Source organism: Chiloscyllium punctatum, chromosome 25, assembly GCF_047496795.1.
Source record: "Chiloscyllium punctatum isolate Juve2018m chromosome 25, sChiPun1.3, whole genome shotgun sequence".
Lineage (NCBI taxonomy): Eukaryota > Metazoa > Chordata > Chondrichthyes > Orectolobiformes > Hemiscylliidae > Chiloscyllium > Chiloscyllium punctatum.
The window spans coordinates 28,524,867-28,551,110 of record NC_092763.1 but is presented as its reverse complement, the minus strand read 5'-3'; the positions used below and the strand labels follow the sequence as shown (position 1 = coordinate 28,551,110).

At 42.5% G+C, this 26,244-nt stretch overlaps 1 protein-coding gene across 1 annotated transcript in view; it reads right to left on the bottom strand.

Annotated features, from left to right (window-relative positions):
• Positions 1 to 961: 961 nt before the first annotated feature.
• slc25a14 (solute carrier family 25 member 14) overlaps positions 962 to 26,244 on the bottom strand; it is an 86,491-nt gene continuing 61,208 nt past the window's right edge. The window contains exons 8-10 of the mRNA XM_072594896.1: positions 14,312 to 14,447; positions 12,623 to 12,703; positions 962 to 11,939 (exon numbers count right to left, since the gene is read on the bottom strand). Coding sequence (XP_072450997.1) covers positions 11,898 to 11,939; positions 12,623 to 12,703; positions 14,312 to 14,447 — 259 coding nt within the window. The 3' untranslated portion in view covers positions 962 to 11,897. The remainder of the gene's footprint in view (positions 11,940 to 12,622; positions 12,704 to 14,311; positions 14,448 to 26,244) is intronic.

Sequence of the window (26,244 nt, the reverse complement as noted above, 5' to 3'; positions counted from 1 at the left end):
CCTTAAACAGCCTCCACGTTTCTGTTGTGCCTTTCCCGTAGAATAACTGTTCCCAATTTATACTCCACAGCTCCTGTCTAATAGCGGTATTATTTCCCCTCCCCCAATTAAATACCTACCCATGCCATCTGCACCTATCCTTCTCCATGGCTATGGTAAAGCTGAGGCAGTTGTGGTCTCTGTCACCAAAATGCTCTCCCACTGAGAAATCTGACACCATTGTGCATGTTTCCTGCGTTACAATTACAAATGCACATCAAATGAACTTGCCCACCTCTTGGTGTCCCAGTGCAGTGCTTAAGACCATAGCATGATTATAACACAGATGGAGGTCATGGTGTTTGTCACATGTTTGACTCTAAAACAGCAAATCAGTCAATTCTATTCATTGCCTGTTCCCCACTTTTGAATAAACATCTAAAAGGAGCATTACATTCTCCCTCAATTTCCTCAATTGAACCTGCTTCCATCACACTCTCAGGTAATGCATTCCATACCCAAATGACTTTAAAATGGTGTTATCCAGCACTGAAACCTTCTGCCAATGTGAACTATTCACTGTTTAGAGACCCTTCATAGTTTTGAACACTTTAATTAAATCTCCTCTCAATCTTCTCCTCCAATTAAAATACTTGTAAATTCTCCAATCTAATGCATATGGCTATTCGCGTATCATCTTTCCCACTGGTCAGATCCAGTCTTGTTCTACTAAAGTCGGCTCTCCCCCAGTTAATTTTTCTCACTCTGGATTGTCCATTATCCATTTTCACCATGATTCTAAACCTTACAGTGCAATGATCACTTGATGTATTTGGCCTAACTCATTCCCATCAATCAAGTCTAGCAGTGACTTATTTCCCATTGGATTGAAAACATGCTGTAGAAATTTCTCCTGAACACACTTATTACTGCCCACCGTCGGAGAAATTAGCCCAATAAAGCAGAGATCACAAAACGCAGATCAAAGTGAAATTAACAATCAGTTTATTAACACAGCGATAGCGTGGAAGAGAAATTGACCAAGCTGAAACAGCACAGACAGTCTGCCCAAGTAGCTGAAACTCTCTTCCCCAAGACGAGTATCAAGACAGTTTTTATAGAAATACAGTACAACGATGCTAATTAAAAATAGTGAAAATACAATGGTCTTGATAATCAAGTAATCACGTTACGATGGTGATAACTATTTTGCAATTATCAGAAGAACGTCCTGAAAGTAGATACAATGCAGTGTCCGGCAGCATTAATCAGTGCTGATTAGGAGGGATCAGGAGACTCCAGCTCTCTTCGAGGGTAAGTGAGAATATCCGTTTTCTTGGCAGCAGTAAGGTGTTTCCATTGTTGCTCTCCTGTGAGCAAGGTATTCTAATGCCTCTCCATCTGACCTGTCCTTTGTGTGGTTTTGGTATCACTGGGGTACGAGATTGCCCTTAGGGCTTTGGGACAGCTATGTTTTTCGGGTCTAGGAAGCTTATTTTCAGGGGTTGCCTTGGGAAGTGTATTCCCTGGTCTGCGAGTGACGGTGATCATGTCTAGTTTCCCTTGTCAGCCTGTTTGGTCAATGCTGAGGCATTCTGGGTGTTTCTTGTAGGGTTTGGACAGGCTTGATTTTCTGTGTTCTGTATGGCTATGCTATGAGTAGGCAGGGTGGCAGATCTTTTCCCAGATCCACCTCTGCCCTTTACACCATTACTACCCATGTCTAAATTTGACTCTGCTCTAGGTCTTTGTGGATGGAAGTGGTACCTGTCTATGTATGAGACATCTTGTATAACTAGCCCCATCTCAATTCATACACCTAATAGAACCATAGACTGACATAGCATAAAAGGTCACCATTCTGCCTGGGCCAGCCCTTTGCAAGAATTATCCCATGAGTCCCACTTCCTTGCACTTTTCCCTTCGCTTAGTCAAATGTTTCTGTGACAGCTACCCATTGAATCTACGTCTACCACCCTCTCCAGCAAATCAAAACACCTCATTGTGATTTTTGAGAAGGTCTGCAGCTCAGGTTGAGGTTCAAGCTGTAGGCTTGCGCAGTAGGGGTGTTCTCATATGTTTCATCACCATGATAGGCAACATCATCGCTGAGCCTCCAGTGAAGCACTGGAGTTCTGTCCTGCTTTCTATTTGTGTCTTGGTTTGTTACCTCAATGTGTGAAGAGTGCTCTTGTACTGTCACCGAACCTTCACCTCTGTGGCACAGTGGTGCATGCATTGGACTTGGGGAGCTGTTAATCAAAGGTTGTGGGTTCATGTTCCACCAGAGTCAAGTGTGGTGGTTCAGTGGTTAGCACTACTACCTCACAGCATCAGGTTCGATTCAACTCTACACATACGGATGTCCAAGAGTTTTACATTCTCTCTGGGAGGAAACCAGAGCACCTAGAGGAAGCCCACACAGACACAAAGTCCAAAGATGTGCAGGTTAGGTGGATTGGCCATGAGAAATGCTGGATTGCAAGGATAGGGTGGATTTAATGGCCCGAATGGCCCCCATTCCTGATGAAGGGGTTTTGCCCGAAACATCAATGTTCCTGCTCCTTGGATACTGCCTGACCTGCTGTGTTTTTCCAGCACCACTCTAATTTGATTCTAATCTCCAGCATCTGCAGTCCTCACATCTACCTTAATGGCTTGAATGGCCTGCTTTCACACCATAACTATTAGAAAAAAAAACCAAATCATAGAATCCTTATGACTGTCTTGACTAACCTGCCACAAAATATTAGAATAAGAGTCATTTAGTCTGGAAACAGGCCCTTTGGCTCAACAAATTCACATTGATCCTGTGAAGAGTAATCCACCTAGACCCATTTCCCTACACTATATTTGTCCCTGACTAATGCACCTAACCAACACATCCCTGAACACTATGGACAATTTAGCATGGCCAATTCACCTAACACATCTTTGAATTGTGGGAGGAAACCAGAGCCCCCAGACGAAACCCACACAGACAGAGAAAGAATGTGCAAACTCCACAGAGTCACCCGAGGCTGGAATTGAACCCAGGTCCCTGGCACTGCGGGGCAACAGTGCTAATTACTGAGCAACCATGCCACCCGATATAATTTCTTATTTACCTCACCATAACATACTGTCTTTCTGAGATCCATGCAAAAATACAGTAATGTCATGACATCACCTACCTGTCTTCAAATTATAATGTCCTTGTATAAAGATCCTCATTGCATCTTCAACATTTTATCTGCCTCTTTCTGCCTCCCAGCACAATGCCTGGCTGACTGCAAGCTACACTGCATCCAGAGTGCTGCTGTCACTTAACGTAGCTATCAGAAACACAGAACTCAGACTATGTAGATGTCTGAGATCTTCTAACAGAGTAAATAGTTGGTGAGACAGATGTCTTAGTGTTAATAAATCTTAAGAACCCAGTCTCATTAGTATACAAAGGTTAACATTGTAGGAACAGAACTCAGATCAAACCAGGCTGGCAATAGCGTAATCCAAACAAAAAAATCCTTTTATTAAGATATTCAGAATAGCAAAAGTTCTGCTCAATTTTCTCTACTCCAACAAGAACAATCCCAGGTACTCCTTCCATCGAATAGAAATCCCTCCTCTTCCAGTATGCAATATTGGTAAATTTTGTCTGCACCCTCTCAAGAGGATTCTGATATCTTTCCCAAACAGAGGTGCCTGGAATTCTCCAGTCAACCCTGAACTCATACTTCAGGTGAGTTCATTATGAACTTCCTTGCTTTTGGTCTCTGCTTCTATTTTTAAAACTTACACGCCCCACATGCCAGTGTAACAGTTCGCTAGTTTATCACATTACATGTCACAATTTCTGTACCTGAATTCTGGTTTCTTTGATCCTGTACCACTTCTAAAATTCAACTGATCACAGATAGACATGATGTAAATCTTTCTTCCCAAACTCCTCCATCTGGCCAAGTCTCTTTCGAAGCTCACTCCTGGTTGAATATATTCATGGTGCCCTCTAACTGCTCCTCTCTCATTCTGAACAATTTAAAGTGATGGCCGAGTGGTAATATCACTAGACTGTTAATCCAGAGACCCAGATGATGCTCTGGGGACCAGGGCTCAAAGCCCACCATGGCAGATGGTGGAATTTTAAATTCCAGGCTTTTTAAAATTGAATTCAGAGTCTAATGATGACCATGACTCCATTGTCAATTGTTGGAAAATACCCAACCGGTTCACTAATGTCCTTTGGGGAAGGAAACTGCCATCCTTACCTGGTCTGGCTCCTTACCTGGTCTTACATGGGACTCCAGGCCCACAGCAATGTGGTTGACTCTTAACTACTTTCTGGGCAATTAGGGATGGGAAATAAATGCTGCTGAGCCAGTGATGCCCTCACCCTGTGAATGAGTAATTTAAAAAAAAATTGTCTCGAGCAAAGGCATCAGATTCATATTGTTATGCCACCACCTCAAAGTTTAAGCTCAGAACGATCCTATGCTCTTCTGTCACCTTGGCTGAAGATAAGAGTGAGGCAGCAAAGAACCTTCCTCTCTTCTCTCACAGAGCAAATAAATTTCCAATTCATAGTATTCTGCCTCCACCCGAGCCCCCTACTCTAGTCTCTTGTACTCATGGAGTCATAGGCTATTAGCGTGGGAACCCATTGTGTCCATGATAGTCAGAATAACTAATTAGACTAACTAGTTAGACTAACTAGACTAGTTAGACTAACTAGTCCAACACCATTTCTCAACTTTTCATTGGGGCAGCCAACGTTCTGAGGCAGCTTTCAAAGACTATATCCTTTATATTCACTCACACACTCTGAGTTCCTCCGAATGTTACAGACTCAGTGGGCTGAATTGCCTTCGTATATGCTGTAATCATTCTGAGTCTGCACCTACCACCCATAGTAGTTTTCATTGTGGTTGTCAAGGGCATCAATTGCCCATCCCTCACTGGCCTTCAACTAAGCCACAGCAATGTGGTTCAATCTGAAATAATCTGGAGTGTCGATATGGATTCACATGTAGACCAGATTTCCCTAAAAGGGAATTAGGATTTTACGACAATCGACAATGGCTTCATCATCATCATTAGACACTTCAGATTTTTTTTTAAAAAAGTTCAAATTCCACCATCTGCCATGGAAGCATTCAAACTCAAGACCACAGCACATTACACGGCTCTCTGAATTAACAGTCCAACAATATCGCTATGCCATTGCCTCTCGCCATTTGAGAAGACTGCAATGAATAAAAGTAGCAGTGACACATTGCAGTTCTAAGCCGCTGATTACAAAGTAAGTACAGGAAGTATGTTCCCAATAACCAGGGAGGCTAGAACCAGGGTCATATAAGGTGGGCCATATTGGACTGAGTTAAGGAAAATGTTCTTCCCCTAGAAAGTGGTGAGCCTGTAGATTTTTCCCACAGGATCTAGTTTTTAGGGGCTGTAAGTATTAAGCAGTATGGGGAGAAAGAAGGGACAGGGTACTGCTGTGGGAGACCAGCCACAATCATATTGTGGTCACTGAAAAATGAGGAAAAGTCTGAGTAAAATTTAAGAAATAAAATGTGAAACAAGGTGAGGGAATGTACAAAGATAAACTTAACAAAAATGTAAGAAACACAATGTGTTGGGTGAGGAAAAAAGTAAATGTCATACTGATGAGATAAAAGCTAAGTGAAAAATATGGAAAACAAGAAATGCTGAGAAATGTGAAACAAAGGAGTGAAGAGTTAAAGACGTGAGAAACTACACTGCATTCAGGAAAGTTTCAAGCAGTAGAGGGTCCCTCACCGAAAGGGACAAACTCAACCTACTCTTGGGAAATTGGGCAAGTCAGACGATGGAGGTCTTTGTGGGGGAGCACTTTGGGACCAGTGACCGTAGTCCTATTAATTTCAAAATAATTATGGACAGTGACAATACTGGTTGACAGGTTCGAGTTCTAATTTGGGGTAAGGTGAATTTTGATGGAATTACTAAGGAGCCTGCAGAGTTTTATTGGAGTAGTTTGTTTGCAGGCAAAGGTGCTTCTGGCAATTGGGAGGTCTTTAAAAGTGAGATAGCTAGAATTCAAAGGTCTATATATTCCTGTGAGGGTGACGGTAAAAGTTGACAGGATTAGGGAACCCTGGATGACAAGACGTATTGAGGCTTTAACCATAAAAAAAAAGGTGTGGCTCAGGAACAGGGAGCTGGGATCAAGGGAATCCTTGGAGGTATACAGGGAATACAGGAATTTACTAAAGGAGGAAACCAGGAGGCCAAAAGAGGATACGAGATAACCTCTTTGAATTCACCCTAATCTTTTCAGCCAAGGCTAAGTACACGAAAAGAAAAAAAAACTAGGGACAGAATAGGGCCCCTCAAGGACCAAGGTGGACAGGTATGTGTAGAACGACAGGACAGAGGCGAGATTCTCAATGAATACTTCTCCGCTGTGGAGAAAGACATGAATACTAGGGAACTTGGGGAAGTTTGTAGTGATAGCTTGGTGGCAGTCCATATCATAGTAGAGGAGATGTTAGATACATTAGAATATATGAAGGTGGATAAATCTCCTGATCCTTACCAGATATAGCCAAGAACATTGCAAGAGGCCAGAGGCCAATATTTTTTCAACATCATTAGCCATTGGTGAGGTCCCTGAAGACAAGGTAGCAAATATTGTGCCACTATTCAAGAAGGGTTGCAAAGAAAAGCCTGGGAATTACAGACCAGGAAGCTTAGAATCTTCTCAAGTAACTTAAAACACCACAGATTTTAAGAGATAAGATATACATCCTGGAAAGACAGGGTTTGACTTGGAGTAGTCAGCATGGCTTTGAGAGTGGGAGGTCATGCCTCACAAATTTGTTAAGTTCTTTGATGAAGTGACCAGGAAGGTTGACGAGGGCAGGGCCGTAGATGTGTCGATACAGATTTCAGCAAGGCCTTTGATAAGGTTCCACATGATAGGCTGCTCTGGAAGGTTAGATCAAATGGAATTCAGGGGTACCTCACAAAGTGGATACCCAATTGGCTTGATGGTAGGAATCAGAGGGTAATAGTGGTTCAGGCAGGTATATTAACAACAGTTAGAGTAAAACATTTGGATAAATAGATGGATAGGAAAGGTTTAGAAGGATATGGGCCAAGTGCAGGGAAATGTGGTTAGCATGGATGGGACATTCTTGGTTGGCATGGACCAGTTTGGGCCTCCATGCCACAGGACTCTGACTACAATAATTCAGCTAATGATATTTGAAAAATCAGCAAGGAATTTTTAATCAACCCCTTCAGAGACGTTATGACAGACTTCTGGAACACATAGGTCTTGAACCCAAGCCTTCTGTGAGGGGGTAGGGACATTGCCACTATGCCACAAGAATCCTAAACCTATTACACCTGGTATTACTGGCGGTCTCCCATCCAATTACTATCCAGGTCTGAGTCTGCTTAGCTTATGAGTTTGGGTATTTCAAAGTAGTACAGTCATATTAAAATGATGAGAGAGAGTGTCAGCGTCTTCAGTGGGAACAGAGAAGACGGAACCTTCAGGGAAGAGATTGTCTCTCCTGAAGGTGCTGACTGAGTGAGTCAGCACCCTCAGGGGGCAGTCCGTATTGTTAGTAAATCCTGTTAGATTAGCTGTCTCACAAGAAAGACTGGAAGAAATCTCATGACTCACATCTCTTAATGAGTGGGGAAAGAGACAAGGTATCTGTCCCTCAGCAAAGGAATGACATCGCAGGTGTGGAGCCGATTATAGTACACGTCCGATCTGATTATCTCTTCCCTGTCATTAGATAGTCATGTCAATCATGTCCTTAATTATATTCATTCAATCGTCTATCAGCCCCTGAAATGGACACTTAAAACAGGAGGGTTTGAAGGCAGAGGACAGCTCTCAAGTCAATCCATGCTCAGAGGGTGGAAGAGATCATTGCTGAAGGCTAACAAAGATCAGACTTCTCTGCCATGTCATCTAACCCAGGCCCTGTAAACTGCTCTCATCTGTTACATGTTGTGCATCCATGATGTCTTTCCTGGTTGACTTACAACTATCACTTCTCAACAACCACTTGTGAATTCTTAACCATTGTTAGCAATCTATAACTCTTGATCAAATCTAACAGTAAATAAGAGAGGAAGCTAAGAAAAATCATTGCACAACGTATATTTTATTTTTCATTTGAATGGTTTTGTGCACAGTTCCCCTCTGGATTATTGCAATGAACAGCTGAAAACATCTGAGAGTCCAGTGATATCCAATACGCATTGCTGATGAAATAGAGATAAAGCAATAAGACTCAGCGCTAAAGTGATTGATGAACAATATCCCAGACCAATGTGCTGCTAATGTCTTAATCATAATTACTCGTGAAGAAACAAGAAATATTCTTTTCTGGTGTGTTCATGGCTCCCAGTCCCTTCAATTGTGTTCCCTCCCAGTTGGGGAATACTTCAGCGGTGCGGGACATTCGACCTCAGACCTTCGGGTGACCGTCCTCCAAGGCAGACTTCAGGACAGCCAACAACACAAAGTGGCCAAGCAGAGGCTGATAGCCAAGTTCGATACCCATAGGGAGGGTCTCAACCAGAACCTTGGGTTCATGTCATATTACAGGTGACACCATTGCACTATACACACATACAGACACGGACTCTCCTACACACACACACACACCCGTACAGACCCATACACTCACACAGACCCTCTCTCATACACTCCCACACTCACTCTCTCTCACAGACTTATACACCTTTACACTGATACTCACACATACACACTTTCTCACAGACACTCATAAGCTCCATCCCAACCCCCCCACACACACCCACATGCACACATACACAAGTTTGAGAGGTGAATTTGTACTTGCAGAATTACATTTGACTTTGCTTAAACACTGCATTAATCCATTTTTTACATTAGAATCAGTCTGCACATTGTGGCACAGACAGCCTCACACAGGGCACCTCACACCTTCAATGCATTATCTGGGCCGACATGACACCAATTGTTGAAGTTCACTTGAGAATGTAACTTTTAAAGAAGTTTTGCGATTTAGGTATGAAAGAACTGAAACCAACATGGTCATTCTAAAAGATGAGAGACTTAAACAATCCAGGTCTTTTTCAACACAATTTCAGTTACATCATACTGTAAACTATTGCTATAAATTCTGTGTCTTACGATCTTATACTCCACAACCACCTGTGGAAGGAGCAGTGTGCCGAAAGCTAGAGCTTCCAAATAAACCTGTTGTACCATAACCTGGTGTTGTGTGATTTTTAACTTAGCCATATTTGAAGATCACTTAACCATTTTTTTCCCACGCGAAGACTTTGGAAGAATTACAAATATATCATAAAGCATAGTTCTCAAATTAAAGCTGAGATGTGAGAAAATAATTAAGATGTTGATGTAACAATGTTCCTTCACAACCAACACTGACAAAGCAACTGATTATGTACCAGCTGCATGAGAAAGCCCTGGATTCATTATTTAATAACAAGAGGCAGAGACATAAGCAGGACAGCAAGGCGCTAATGTGTGAGAAGTTAGACTTTGAGAACATGGCGATAGCATCCAACAAATGCTGTATTGATATGATATTTAGGATGTTCAAAATTAAATGAAGTTGATCCACCAATGTACATAATATAACGATAATGAATGTTATAATTATTACATAAATACAAATCACACAGGGAGAGATTTGCAAATCCCATTCTGTGTTCAAGCCCAAGCCCCAAAAAAGCCTTGACAAATATATACATACCAAAACTGATTAATTAAACAGGCACCCACATGGGACAACTTTCTCATCGGAGATTGTTCAACATTCTGTGTTACTTTGAAAAATTTGACAAGAGCTCAACCTGTCCAGCACCCAATGACTGGTCAGCACTAACTTTCAGGCTCACATAAGATAGAGAAACATTCGTGCTTTGTATTTCAAAATTAAATCTGACAATTCAATATATACTAGGTTATCTCACGAGGATTTCCCAACCCCCATGTTGAGTGTAATCTGAATAGGATCAAGGGACCACATTACACACATCTGCACTGCAGTAATACCGGATCTAGAAGTCATTAGCTCCCTCGAGACTTGAGCACTATCACCAACCTAAATGGGGAACATGGTCAAGACAGGCCACAGTGCCCACAGACAGGTATGAACAATGTCACTAACATGCAGTGTTAATAAAATCCATCCCTGAGGACAGCTTTACTGCTTCCAATGGCAATTCATATTGGCCCAAAAATAAACCAGTAACCACAAATGTTTGCAGATTGTCTCAGATTTAGTTATTAACAGCTTTAAAATACTTTAACTTGAGTATCTCTTTTTTAAAATGACTTTTCCAAATTAAATTTAATACTGAAATGATGCTGAAATCTGATATGGAGGCAGTCATCATATGATAAGTATTTGTTTTTCTCCATCAGGCAGTCCTAAAGGTTGACTATCAGAAGCTGTAGACAATTCCTCTCTATGATCACAGTGCAAGACAAAGGGAGACTATGTAATTTAAGCTCCTGTGATTTAGAGACAGCTCCTCGAAGCACTGGTGCATAACCAGCAAAACACCTCAATCATGTAGAGAGGGTAAAAATAAAGATCTTTGTGGAGGAAAGCACTTGCAGACCATGCTGTAGGCTCATTTCCTAATCCCAGGCTGCTCTGCATGAGAGTGAGAAGTGCCTGCCAACTGGATTGACACTGTCAAAATCATCAGCATTTTGAACGGAGTGAGAAAACAAGGTGGTTAAATGAATACATCACACTTTCAGCTAGAAAGCAGAATGAACTAGTTCAGCAAGCAAATTTATACCTTCAGGAATATGCAAAAGAAAATCAGACTGAAAATCTATTGCAAATTTGATTGACTCTTCTTCAGGAATCATTGTTTTTGAAAGTTGAGAACTTTCTGATGAGAGTTGTATGGTGACTGTATCTAACTGAAGTTCAGTCCTGACATAACAATATCCAATGTACTTCAAACAGTCTTCCTCCAAACCAGTCAACTTTGTAGAATTTCTAGTTACAACTGGCATAAGAGGACTGAATACAGTTTCTGAGTTACTAATTGATTTGGCATTTCAACATTGTGTGAAATGTGGCCAAGGGTCCCAACATTCTAAAAACTACCCTCGACATTGTGCGCATTTGCTGAAGAACCTGAGCCACAGAATCTCACTTTTTATGTTGTGCGTAATGCATTCAAAGGTCTGCGCCCAAGATATCCCTACTTCTGCATTGTGCAAGATGAGGGGCCCAAGATCCAATAAATCATCTTTGAGTCTGCATCACTCTGCTCAGTTGACAACCAATGTGTTCTGAGCTGCCGGAATCACTGCTTTTGTATCACTGGTAGATAAATCCCAATTTAGATCTTAATGAGCACACTCATTAATGAGAACATAAGCTGATATGTGGATCGGGGCCACAGGCAAACATTTGAAGCCCAGAATGTTCAAGTACAGGCAGCTTAAAGACAAGTTTGGCTTCAAGTGCAAAAGACCTCTTCCTGAGTAACCCCCACATTCATGCACACCTTCCCACTGACAGATTCCCAGTTATGTGTTGAGCATACAATGCATGTGAATGTGTGAGGACATGTATGTGCAGCCTGACATTGGCAGTTGGGTCCCCCACCCCTCCCAACCCTGTTTCTATGAAGAGGTTTCCTATTTGACAGTATCACCATCATCAACTGGGACTGTAACTCATTAATTTTCTGGTAACGATTGAGAAGATTCAAAGTCATTGGTCTCTGTACGCGAGGCATCTGAATTCAAGTGCAATAACATTCATGCAGCACCCTACAAGGGTGGAAGAAAAGGCAACGGGGTGAATGAAGGCTTCCCTCCTGTCAACAAACAAATGCCAGGCAGCAGTGCAAGCATGAAGAACAGTCCTACAGAGACTAACAAGACATCATACAGGGATCTTTCTGAGCTGTTCATATGTAATGAAGAACTGAAAGGTACAGTTAAGGATACACAATATACTTGAGTTAATTATTGGTCAGCAAGCACAGTACAGAAATATGAAAACTTCTTATACACTTCTCAGTGGAATAACATTCATAATCTGTATCACTTTAACACTCAGCTCAGCCCTACCCCATCCAAGTTGTATTAGGAAGATTCTCTTATCGGATAGCTTCACTAGCAAATGCTCAACGTTGTACTGAGCTGCACAAGTCTGAAGGGCCCAGTTTGTGACCTGGATTCATATTACATTGGCTTACTGAGGATGGAACGAGCATGATTGGGGTACAGTGCAGTGTTCTTCCCACCTTGCTAATACTAAGGGAGGATAACTACTCTTCGAAGTTACTTCATTAATTGTTCCACATGTAAAGCTTTATATAAAAAGTCAAACCTTCCTTTCGCATACTGCAGATATTATCCTGACTTTCACACATTGCCTCTTCAAACGTATTGACAAAATAATGCAGTATACGATGAGGATACTGACTGCATGGCAATCATGACTTATCCTGGTGTGGAAAGAAGTGGTGATGAAGATAACGAAGGGGCTTGTGCCTGGAGATACAATCTGCGATGACCTTGGCAGGATCCTGTGTTACATAAGAAAAATCCCCGCACACTGTTTAAAACAAAGTGAATGACAATCAAGTGAAGCAGGAAGGATACAATGATATTCCAAGGCCCCAGACGTAACCAATTGGGCCAGAATCCTTTGTACAGAGCCAAGAAACCTTCAGTCCTCCATGTCTGACAACACAAAGAGAAAATGTTACAACAGACATCCACACACCTCTTACTAGCACTCCAGTCTCTCACTGTAGGAATTGCAGCAGGGTTCTAGGACATGTGAATGAGTTAGGCACTTCTCAAACCTATACTCATCTCCAGCAGTGAGAGGAGAAAAACTTCCAATTGGAGCAGCAATTGTGCATCAATGTCTGGTAGATTTTTAAATTGTTCTAAATGGGAATCTGTTAATGTTGGAATGCAAAATATTTTCGGTGAATGCAGCAATCTGGTCCAAACAAGCAGGGTGCATACTGCTGATCACATCCAGTCATCCTGCACAATACTGCATATGAAAGGACGATGAAAAGAAGTTCATAGAATTTTCATACCGTTCCAATAGAATAGTCTGTCAACATTCAACAGAGATTCATACAGCTAAGAAAATGCCCTGCGGCACAGTGAGTCTGCACTGACATAACTACCACTAAAGGTCCGCTCATCCCAATTCCCCACACCTGTCCCATATCCTTGAATTTATGATATTTCAAGCACTCATCCAAATATTTTTTTCAAGATCGTAAGGCAGTGCATTCCAGATTCCCTCCACTCTCAGAGTGAAAATGTTTTTTCTCAAAACCCCTCGGAATCACCTGCCCCTTACCCTGAAACTATGCCCTCTCGTGACTGACCTGTCAACCAAAGGAAATAGCTGCTCTTTATTCACCCTGTCCATACCAGTCGTATTCTAATACAACTCAATTACGTCCCCCTTCAGCCTTCTCTGCTCTAAAGAAAACAATCTAAACCTATCCAGTCTCATTATTGCTCAATTGTTCCATCCCAGGCAATATTCGGGTGAACCTCCCCTAGTGCTATTCCATCCTGTCTGTAGTGAGGTGATCAGAACTGTACACCCTTTGGGGCCTGTTTATAAGCCAGTTTCTGATTCGTCTCATCCAGTTTCCTCGAATTCCATGTGCTTTTACTTTCTCAATCATTCTCTCACGTGGTACTCAAGAGCTTTACTAAAATCCATATAAACTACATAAACTAACTGTCATCATGGGCAAAAAAACGCATAAAACACACCAAATATGTACATGTGTGCATGTGCTAGCATCAGTACGAGAGCAAGTCTGTGTGCGTGCATATGGGTCTGTTTGTGAGAGAGAGACACACACACAAAACAGCAAGAAAAGAGAGCTAAGAAAGAACAAAGAGGAGATGTAGTAAAGGAAAGAGTAAAAGGATGAAGAGTAGAGAGAGGACAAGACAGTCGAGTGGTGAGAGGAAGAAAATATTAAGTAACTAGATATTAAACATTCAGGAACATGCTGTTTGTCAGTACATGGGTTACAAAGTCTTCCAGCAACTTCTTCCAAAGTGAGACAGGAATTACTCGAAAGATAACTAATCTATCCAATCATATGCTTGATTCTACTCAAGTCTCAGTCCATGGGTTGATATTCTTGGCTGTCATATAGTTCTGATGGACATGAGTGAATCTTCCACTTCCATTTCCTGCCTACACTAATCTGTAAATCTGTGAACAGTTCCTTACAATTGTTCAGCAGTTAAATGAATCAATGTGTTCCCATTAGTGATACAACCCTAGTTTAGACTTACTTGTAGAAGACCATCCAGGGTCCCCTTGTAAATGACGTGAGTCCCTGAAAGCACTTTCTGGTTCATCATGCGAGTCCGCACTACATCAACGGGATTGGAGGCCAAGGCACCAGCTAAGCCGCAGGTAAAGCTTGATCTGCGTCAACAACAAATTCCAACATGACAAACTATTCCAGCAACCAAAGATAGCTAAGACATTTATTGAACACCTGAGAATCAGATTAATGTTGCAATAGACAGACATAAAAATACAGTTGGGCAATTTAAAGAAACCTTTTTTGCACAGGCCTCAGTAACAGAGACATCTGTGCCTCTGACTAGAGAGAGTCCCCATCAATCACTTGGAACCTGATACACACCTCAATACAGTAGAGCCAGTCACAGTAGCAGTAACCTGGCTGTCAGTGCTACATTCTCCTGACAGTCCACTGCCACCTACATTTTCCAAAACAGCATAGTTGTTTGATATGGGGACAGCCACAGGAGACTTCTGCACTACCTGCCTACCTCTCCTAACCTTTCTAGAGGTGGCTCATTTACCTGAGTGTATCTGGGGTTTTCCTACCTTCTTGAAACTGCCATCCTTCACATCTCAATAACTTTTCCTTTAACTCCTCCAAATCAAGGGGGTGGCCATGGACACCCAGATGGGTGCCAGCTACACCTGCTTCTTTGTTGACTATATCAAACAGTCCCCCTCTCAGTGCCTACACAGGCACTGTGCTCCAACTCTTTCGCCATTACGTTGATGACTGCATCAGTGCAGTGTCCTACACCCAGGCTGAACTGGAGCAGTTCATTGACTTTGTCCACAACTTCCACCCCACCCTCAAATTCACTTGGCCCGTCTTGGACACCTACCACCCCTTTCTTGATCTCATAATTTCCATCTCCAGTGACAGTCTCCAGATGGATGTCTACAACAAACCTGCAGACTCCCATAACTACCTGGACAATAGAGTTCTTGCAGGATACTGCATGGGAGTAAATAATGCATCCTCCCAATTCCTCTGCCTCTGCCGCATCTGCGGGGAGGGGGAGACATTCCATTCACAAAGCATTCCAGATGTCCACCTATTTTGAACAACATGCTTTTCCTCTTTCTGTCATCCAGACAGCCCTCTGCCACACCACCTCCATTCCCCGTTCCACTGCTCTGAACACCCCCTGCCAATGCAATAAAGACAGATCTCCCAGCCTAACCTACCACCCCACCAGTCTCCGCATTCAATGCATCGTCCTTAAACACTTCTGCCAACTCTGAGGCCCCACCGCCAGGACTCAATATTGTTCTCCAATTTCAAATAACATCCCTGTCCTTCCCAGACTCCCTTCCCAGCCCCTCTCCATCCTTTCGATTGCTTCCTACCTCCGACCGGATACATTGCTTCCAAAGTTTGGGAGAAGATTTGTAGCTCGGGTGCTCATTGTTGTGGTTCTGTTTGCCGAGCTGGGAATCTGTGTTGCAGACGTTTCATCCCCTGTCTAGGTGACATCCTCAGTGCTTGAGAGCCTCCTGTGAAGCGTTTCTGTGATGTTTCCTCCGGTATTTATAGTGGTTTGAATCTGCCGCTTCCGGTTGTCAGGTCCAGCTGTCTGCTGCAGTGGTCGGTATATTGGGTCCAGGTCGATGTGCTTTTTGCTTGAATCAGTGGATGAGTGCCATGCCTCTAGGAATTCCCTGGCTGTTTACTATTATAGGACAACCCAAATAGAGGTGTTTTCCCAGTCGAACTCATGTTGCTTGTCATCCGCGTATGTGGCTACTAAGGATAGCTGGTCGTGTCGTTTCGTGGCTAGTTGGTGTTCATGGATGCGGATCGTTAGCTGTCTTCCTGTTTATCCTATGTAGCGGTTTGTGCAATTTTTGCATGGGATTTTGTACACTACATTGGTTTTACTCATGTTGGGTATCGGGTCCTTCGTCCTGGTGAGTTGTTGTCGGAGAGTGGCTGTTGGTTTGTGTGCTATTATGAGTCCTAGTGGTTGCAGTAGTCTGGCTGTCAGTTTGGAAATGTTTTTGATGTATGGTAGTGTGGCTAGTCCTTTGGGTTGTGGCATGTCCTCATTCCGTTGTCTTACCCCCGCAATTTCATCAACAGATGCCTAAGGGAATCTGTTTTTGGCGAATACATTGTATAGGTGTTCTTCTTCCTCTTTTTGCAGTTCTGGTGTACTGCAGTATGTTATGGCCCTTTTGAACAGTGTCTTGATGCAACTTCTTTTGTGTGTGTTGGGGTGGTTGCTTTCGTAGTTTAGGACTTGGTCTGTGTGTGTGGCTTTCCTGTATACCTTTGTGGTGAATTCTCCGTTTGGTGTTCTCTGTACCATCACGTCTAGGAATGGGAGTTGGTTGTCCTTTTCTTCCTCTCCAGTGAATCTGGTTCCTGCGAGTGTGGCGTTGATGATCTGGTGTGTGTTCTCTATTTCTGTGTTTTTAATGATTACAAAGGTATCATCTACATATCTGACCCAGAGTTTGGGTTGAATTTGCGGTAAGACTGTTTGTTCCTGAAGAAGGTTTTCACCCGAAACATCGACTTCTCTACCTCCTGGCTTGCTGTGTTTTTTCAGCCTCCTGCCTGTCTATTATCTTTCACACCCCTGGCTCCTGTAAAATTCCTCCTTCCCTTGAACTGTGGCTTCAATCGATCCATGCGATCCAATAGGATTTGCAATGAAACACACTTCCTGCCAATAAGACAGGCCACCCAAAATAACAGATAAAGTGATCATAAATTAAAGCATGCTGGGAAATGCAAGCCAGCCAACTAAAGTGTGCCAATCACATGCTACAGAATCCAGATATGATGTCGTCCACAGTTTTGCAAACAAATTTGATAGCTGCAGACCCTGCAATACACACTTGAAATTGGATTTGAATGGGACAATGCAAATTGTCCCTTTGGGACAATCGAATCATTCCACAGACACAGAGGCACCTAGCACCCTTATTTGGAGGGGGCTATGTGCACCCAGCACGTACTATAATGGATACTTAAGGGCCACCCTGCTATCAACATGCCAACCTCGGTCGAATCTGATCAATTAGGGTAATCGAACCTGATCAATCCATTGGCAGATCTCAAGACCCTCCCAAAAGGGCACAAAGACTTTGAAGGATAAGAATTGCTGCAAAACCCTGCTCAGAGCAGTAACTCAAGAATAAACACTGGAAGAGAAGACACCCAAGACCCTCAGGAGAAGACCAGACGACATCACCACATGGTGTCCGGCCAAGTTCTAGTGTGGAGGTGCCTGCTTATATAGCGTTAAGTTAAAGCCTAAAGTAGTTTGAAGTGTTTAGTTTATAGTACATTTAATTGTTCTCACATTAATTGTGTCAAATAAACGAGTATTATTATGTATCCTTATTAAGAGCCGACTCAATTCTTATGCTGAATATAAGAATTTAAACATGCTGTGTGGCTGGCTCAACAGACATAATTGTCAGAAATAATGAAATTCTCCCAAATCTCCTGCAACCAAAACAGAGAGCATATCACCACAATAATGGCCACCTCTGCACCCTAATCGATAGACCCAGAAAATAGCACAGTCTTACTGCTCTAAAAACACTGCTCTAGAATAACTTAATATCTGTGTTTTATATTTAAAAAAGTCAAGACAGATCTCAGCAAATCATAAAAAAACTACCCTCACCCTACTCACTATTACAGATTTACAAGAAAAATTATGATTTATAAGTTTCCTAAGTCTTCAAAACAAACACGTAGCTGCTGACACTCCTATTTGTGAGTCGTTCTGATAATTAGGTCTCTCAAAGATCAGCTGTGAACGTTACTTGTTTGTCTTCTTAGACGGAACTCTGATTTACAGACGCTTGCACTTTCACAGTCAGTCAGCTGTGAAGTTGACTGCTTGATCAGTCAGCTGTGAAGATTCACTTCTTGGTTTTTTGATGAACTCTGGAGCTATTCTCTAACTCCTATGTGGTGTCTCCCGAACCTCTGGCTCTCTCTCTCTCTTTCCTCTCATTTGAAGTATTGTTGTTTTTGATTTTTCTTAAATGTCCCAAAAACAAAGCAAAAACTTAGAATACCAGTAATTACTGCTCCAAGAAACTGAGGAAATCAGCTGCAGCACTGAAAAACCCTCAAAAACAAAGCTCTTACAGCACAATTCTCTCCCGATGTAGCAGTCACATAGGCCAGGGAGCTAAGTGCTTGAGTGGCTGAATTCTGTTAGATTAGATTAGATTACCTACAGTGTGGAAACAGGCCCTTTGGCCCAACAAGTCCACACCGACCCACCAAAGACCAACCTACCCAGACTCATTCCCCTACATTTACCCCTGACTAATGCACCTAACACTACGGGCAATTCACCTAGCCTGCACATCCTTGGACTGTGGGAGGAAACCGGAGCACCCAGAGGAAACCCACGCAGACACTGGGAGAATGTGCAACTCCATACAGACAGTTGCCCGAGGCGGGAATTGAACCTGTGACCCTGGCACTGTGGGGCAGCAGTGCTAACCACTGTACCAGAGTCTTCAGTAGTTTGAATACCTAGTAACCTCGGTACCACTCAGAGTTGAGGAGACATAGCTGGCCTTACAGGCTACAAGATTGATCAAAATAACACCAAGCAGGCTCCAGAGAAGAGTTTAAAAGTGTCTAGGAGATAGGGATGGTAGATTAAATCAGAGAAACCAGATATCCTGCCTCTAAGAAATCCGTATTTTGATTAAATGTAAACAGACCACAATAGAATTCAAGTAACATACTATTTAAGCGCTTTTCAATGTATGAATACCTGATGATTTCTTGGTTGGGCAGAGTTCTGATTCAGAATCTGAGGTAGAGCTCTCACAATCCATTGGAAAAGAATAAATTATTATAGAGTGCACCTGAGATTACTCCATAGACTAATTTAATGTAACATAGCAAAAAACATAAGAATCGACTGTGAAAATTTCTACAAGTTACATAATGTGAAATCTTTGTGGGTCCATTAAAAGTAGAATCAGGAATATTTATGTCAGGGAATAGAGAAATGATAGATATGCTATATGTGTCTGTTTTCCCTGAGAACCTCCCAGAATTAGAGATCCAAGAGAGTGAGGAAATGAAGAAAATCAGTATTAACAAGGAAGTTCTACATTAGAAATTAATGGGGTTGAAAGTTGGTAAGTCCCTACGAGTTGATAGTTTACAACCCAGAGTACTGAAGAGGGCAGCAATACAGATACTTGATGCATTGGTAATTGTTCCTACAGATTGGAGCTGAAAATGTGTTGCTGGAAAAGCGCAGCAGGTCAGGCAGCATCCAAGGAACAGGAGAATCGACGTTTCGGGCATAAGCCCTTCTTCTTCCTGAAGAAGGCCTTATGCCCGAAACGTCGATTCTCCTGCTCCTTGGATGTTGCCTGACCTGCTGCGCTTTTCCAGCAACACATTTTCAGCTCTGATCTCCAGCATCTGCAGTCCTCACTTTCTCCTACAGATTGGAAACTTGAAAATGTCATCCTACTGCTTAAGAAAGGAGCAAGAGTTAAAACAGGGAGATATGGACTCATCAACGTTATATCTGTTGTGGGGAAAATGCTTGAATTTATCATAAAGAGCATAAGACATAGGAACAGAACTAAGCCATTCAGCCAACTGAGTCTGCTCTGCTATTTGGTATGGCTGATATGTTTCCCAATCAGCATCAATTCGTGAATGGAAAGTCAGGTTTGTCAAACTTGTTGGAATTCTTTTGAAGATGTTGCTAACAAAATTGATAAACAGGAGTCAATTAATATAGTACAATTTTTTGAAAAGGACCCTGCAGGAACAAATGTAATATCTCTAAATTTGTAGGTGATATAAAGGCAAGCAGGAGTGTCTGCTATGAGGAAAATGTAAAATATTTTCGGGAGGATTTTGACAGGCTTGGCGATGGGACAAGAATATGGCACATGGAATTAAAAGGTAGAAAATTCACTCTGGTAGGAAGAACCGATGTACAGATTATTTCTTAAATAGTGAGAAGTTGGAAAATATAGAAAATAAAGGATCTTGGATGTCCATGTCAATAAGTTACTGAAGATGAATATGCAGGTGCAGTAAACTATTAAGGTGAATGGAACGTTAATCTTTGTCACAAAAGGATTGGAGTACAGGAGTAGTGAAACATTGGTGCGGCACTTTTTTGAATGCCTTCTGGACAAATGCATCCAAAGACTGTTGCATAAGATAAAGATACACAACACTAAGGATAATGTATTAGCGCGGGTTAGCATTGGTTAACTACCAGAAAGCAAAGACTGGGGGTAAATGGGTGTTCTTCTGGCTTGCGAACAGTGGCCAATGGTGTGCCTCAGGGATTAGTGTTGGGACCACAACTGTTTACAATTTACACAGATGATTTGGACTTGGGACCATTGGAATATTGTCCTTCATTGCTGAAGGGATGGAGATTAAAAAGTAGGAGGTTACTCTGCAGCTATGGGGTGCTAGTGATGTATTTGAATACTGCACACGGTTTTGATCTCCTTACATGAGAAAGGATGTACTGGCGCTGGAGGGGGTGTAGCAGAACAGAACTGTGCAGCGTTGGAACAGGCCCTTTGGCCTACAATGTTCTGCCGAACATGATGCCAAATGAAACAAATCCCTTCTGACTGCCCTTGGTCCATATCCCTCTAAGATTCACTAAGTTAATTCTGGAGTAGAGAGGGTTGACTTATGAGAAGAGATCGAATAGACTGGGATTATACTCATTGGAATTTAGAAGAATGAGACAGGAATGAGACAGGAGACGGGCGGCACGGTGGCAGAGTGGTTAGCACTGCTGCCTCACAGCGCCAGAAACCCGGGTTCAATTCCTGCCTCAGGCGACTAACTGTGTGGAGTTTGCACGTCCTCCCCGTGTCTGCGAGGGTTTCCTCCGGGTGCTCCGGTTTCCTCCCACAGTCCAAAGATGTGCAGGTCAGGTGAATTGGCCACGCTAAATTGCCCGTACTGTTAGGTAAGGGGTAAATGTAGGGGTATGGGTGGGTTGCGCTTCGGCGGGGCGGTGTGGACTTGTTGGACCGAAGGGCCTGTTTCCACACTAAGTAATCTAATCGAATCTTATAAAAACATAAAATTATGAAGGGAATAAATAAAATAGCAGGGAAGGCTGTTTCCACTGTCGAGTGAAATGGAAAGCTTCAAAATAAGGGAGAGCAGATTTATGACTGAATTGAGGAGGAATGTCTTCACTCGAACAGGCACGAATCTGCAGAATTCTCGGCACAGTGAAGCAGTTGAGGCTACATTATTGAATGTTTTTAAGACAAAGATAGATTTTTGAACAATTAAAAAAATTCAGATTTATGGCAAACACCCGAATTAGAGGAGCCGAGTCCACAAGAAGGTTCTTATTGAATGGCAGAGCAGACTCAAGGGGCTAGATGGCCTTCCTCTCTTTCTTATTCACAAATTTACCAATGATAAGAACATGTCATAAAAATTGGTGGAAAAGGGTAGACATGAAGAAGGCTATCAAAGTGTGAAAAGGGGTCTTATTCAATTGGGCCGATGGGCTGGGGAGCGGCAAATGGGAGTTTAATATAGAAAAACGTGAAGTGCTACATTTTGGTAAGATGATCAAGGGCAGGACGTACACGTTGTTTGGTAGGGCCTTGGGTAGTATTGTCAGAGAGACCTAGGATTTCGGGTACATAGTTCCTTGAAATTTGTGTCACTGGTAGACAGGATGTTGAAGAAGGCATGCTTGTGGTAGCACAGGATGTTGGTGAGGCCACTTTGGACTATGTGTACAATCCTGGTTGCCCTGCAAAAGGAAGGATATTATTAAATTGGAAAGTGCGTAAAAAAGATTTACAAGGATGTTAACAGAACTGGAAGGTTTGAATTCTAAGGCAAGCTTTCTCACTTGAGTATATTATTATAAAATCATGAGTGGCATACATAAGGCGTACAGCACAGTACAGGCCCTTCGGCCCTCGATGTTGTGCCAACCTTTTATCCTACTCTAAAATCAGACTAACCTACGTACCCTTCATTTACTATCTTCCATGTGCCTACCCAAGAGTCGCTTAAACCCGTCTCTTAATGTATCCGGCTCTGCTATCACTGCCGACAGTGCATTCCACACACACACCCCTCTCTGTGTAAAGAACTAACATCTGACATCCCCCCTAAACCTTCCTCCAATCACCTGAAAATTAGGCCCACTCATGACAGTCATTTCCACCCGGGGGAAAAAAAAGTCTCTGTCTATCCTCTCTATCCGTGCCTCACAGCATCTTGTACATCTCTATCAGGTCACCTCTCATTCTTTTTCACTCCAATAAGAAGGGCCCTAGCTCCCTCAACCTTTCTTCATAAGACATGCCCTCCAGTCCAGGCAGAATCCAGGTAAATCTCCTCCGCACCCTCTCGTAAGCTTCAACATCCTTCCTATAATGACGTGATCAGAACTAAACACAATATTCCAAGTGTGGTCTAACAAGGGCTCGACAAAGCTGCAGAATAACTTCAGGGCTCTCAAACTCAATCTCCCTACCACACTGCCATGAAGCCTGCCTTTAACCCTGTATTCTGCATTCAAATTCAACCTTCCAAAATGAATCACTTCACACTTTTCCAGGTTGAACTCCCATCTGCCACTTATCAGCCCATTTCTGCATTTTGTCAATGTCCCATTCTAACCTAAAGAGCCCTCCATACTATCCACAGCTCCACCATCCTTCAGGTCGTGAGCAAACTTACTAACCCACCCTCCACTTCCTCATCCAAGTCATTTATAAAAAACACAAAGAGCAGAGGTCTCAGAACCGATTCCTGCGGAATACCACTGGTCACAGAGGTCCAGGCTGAATACTTTCCATCTACCACCACATGATCTTCTTTGGTCCAGCCAATTTAGTATCCTGACAGCCAGATTTCCCTGTATCCCAGGCCTCCTTATTTTCTGATGAGCCTACCATAGGGAACCTTATTGTTAAAATCCATGTACATCATATCCATGCTCTATCTTTATCAACATGGTTTGTCACATACTCAAAGAATTCAGTAAAGGTTTGAGACATGACCTGCCCCTCAAAGCTAGAAAAGGTCTCTTTCCTAGAGCAGGGGAGTTCAAAAACTAGAAGGCATAATTTTAAGTGAGAGGAGAAGGATTTAAAAGGGATTTGAGGGGCAACTTTTTCACACAAAAGTGAAAAGTGTGAATATGTTGAATGAATTGCCAGAGGAGGTGGTAGATGTAGGTACAGTTACAACATTTAAAAAGATATTTGGATAGGCAAGATTTAGAGGGGCACAGTCCAAACACAGGCAAATTGGACTAGTTTAGTTTGGGAAATCCGGTTGGCATGGACAAATTCGACCAAAGGGTCTTTTCCCCGTGCTGAATGACTGTCCCAACTGCATAGGAGCTTGGTTAGACGGCACCTAGAATTCTGCATACAGTCTTGGTCTCCTTATTTCAGAAAATATATTATTCCCATTAAAAGAGTGCAGCAAAAGTTCACCAGACTTGCTCCCACAACAGATGGACTGTCCTCTGAGGTTTGCCAAAGATTGGGGAAGTGATGGTATCACGAGACTATTAATCCAGAGACCCAGATTAACATTCTGAGAATCTGGGTTCAAATCTCACCATAACAGATAGTGTAATTTGAATTCAATTTCAAAAAGGAAAAAAAAAAATCAGGAATTAAAAATCTACTGATGACCATGAAACCACTACCAATTGCTGGAAAAATAACAGCTGGTTCACAAACGTCCTTCAGGAAAGGAAACCTTGCCCTTAATTGCTCTGACCTACATGTTACTCCAGACCCACAGAAATGCAGTCGCATCTTAACTGGCTTCTAGGACATTAGAAATAGGCAATAAATGCTAGCCTAGCCAATGACATTCATTCATGGACTGTGAATGCACCTCAAGAAAACTTGGCCTGTGTCAGAGTTATCCAATCACAGAGGTCTTCAGTACAGCCTACACTGAACAAACACCACCACCTAACTAGGCTAATGTGATTTTTGAAGAGTTGCCTGAGTAGCACAAGTGCTCATCAAAATACTTGTTAAATTTTATGAGCGTTTCTACTTCCTGTGCACGGTAGTACAGTGGTTAGCACCGCTGTCTCACAGTGCCAGGGACCCGGGTTCAATTCCGGCCTCATGTAACTACCTTTGTGGAGTTTACACATTCCTCCAGTGTCTGCGTGTGTAACCTCTAGGTGCTCCAGTTTCCCCCCCCACAGTCGAAAGATGTGCAGGTTAGGTGAATTGGCCATGCTAAATTGCCCATAGTGTTCAGGGATGTGTAGGTTAGGTGCATTAGTCACGGGGTAAATATAAAGTAATGAACAATGGGTTTGGGTGGGAGACTCCTCGAAGGGTCAGTGTGAACTTGTTTGGCCGAAGGACCTGTTTTCATACTAAATTCTAAAACACCCTTACAGGGACTGAGTTCCATATTCTCACTACCCTCTGGATAAAAAAATGTCCTCACTTCCCTCTAAATCCTTTTCTTAAATCTATATTCCCTGGTTGTTGATCCCTCTACCAAGGAGAAGAGTTCCTTCCTGCTTATCATCATTATTAAACTCAATTTTATACGTCTCAATTACAGCCTCCCCTTGAAGGGAAACAACCCGTCTATCCAATCTCTCTTCGGAACTACAACTCTCAATCCGGGAAACATCAGAGTAATGTCTAGTGCAATTACATCCCTTCTATAATGTGTATTTTAGAACTGTACACAATACCTTAACTGCAGCCTAACCAACACTCCCAGCATAACCTCCCTGATATTAGACTGCATGTCTCGGCTCATAAAAGCATGCATCCCACATGCCTTTGTAGATAACTTTACCCAAGTTACCTGATAACGTAAGGAATCAGTGCGCATGCACACTAAGATCCCTCTGATCCTAGTTACTTCCCAGGATCCTACAATTCAGCATGTGTTTTGTTGCTTTGTTTGTCCCGCCCAAGCACATCATTTGTCGGAATAGAATTCCATTTGCTACTGATTAGCTCATCTGTATCCTATTATACTTTAAGGCTATCCTACTCACTATTTTCCACCCCTACTGACCCTCTTACATTTAAATGCACATCATTATGCATCCTGCAAACAGCAAGGGTTCTATCATTGATCTTTGCAGAACCTCACTAGACACAGGCTTCCAGTCACAAAACACCTATTGAGCATCACTCTCTATTTCTTGCCACTCAGCCAATTTTGGATCCAATTTGCTAAATTTCATGAATCCCTGGGCTCTTACCTTTGCCAACAGTCTCCCATGCAAGACCTTATGAAAAGCCTTGCTGAAGTCCAAGTAAACTACATCAAATGCATTAGCCGCGTTACATACCTGATCACCGCTTCAAAAAAGTTGGTTATGCATGATTTCCCTTTAACGAAACTATATTTGTTAATTCCTGACTCTTCAAGTGGAGATTCATTCTATCCACCAGAATTGTTTCCAATAGTTTCCTCACCACTGATATTGGACTAACTTGTCTGTAGTTTCCTGGTTTTAACCTTGCTCCCTTCTTGAATAACAGCACCATACTAGTTGTCCTCCAATCGTCTGGCACCTGTTCTGTGGCTAAAGAGGAATTGAAAATATTTGCAAGCTTCTCTGCTTTTTCTCACCTTGCCTCACTCAACAAACTGAGAGCATTCAGCAGTGGTTTTTAATGAGAAGTGGCTGCACTGGATTTGAGGAGAAGTCAGCTCAGTAACCGCATCTGTGAAGGGGGTCAAGGAGGGCTTGGTGCTCAAGCAAGAGCAACAACATGAACATCTAACCGTGGGTACGAGTGAGAAGTGAATGCACTGCATTCTGGGAGAAGTCAGCTCACTCACCATATCTGTGAAAGGGATTGAGGAAGGCTTAGAGAACAGCCAGCTGTTGTGGTACATATAGGAACTGATGATAATACATTAAAAAAA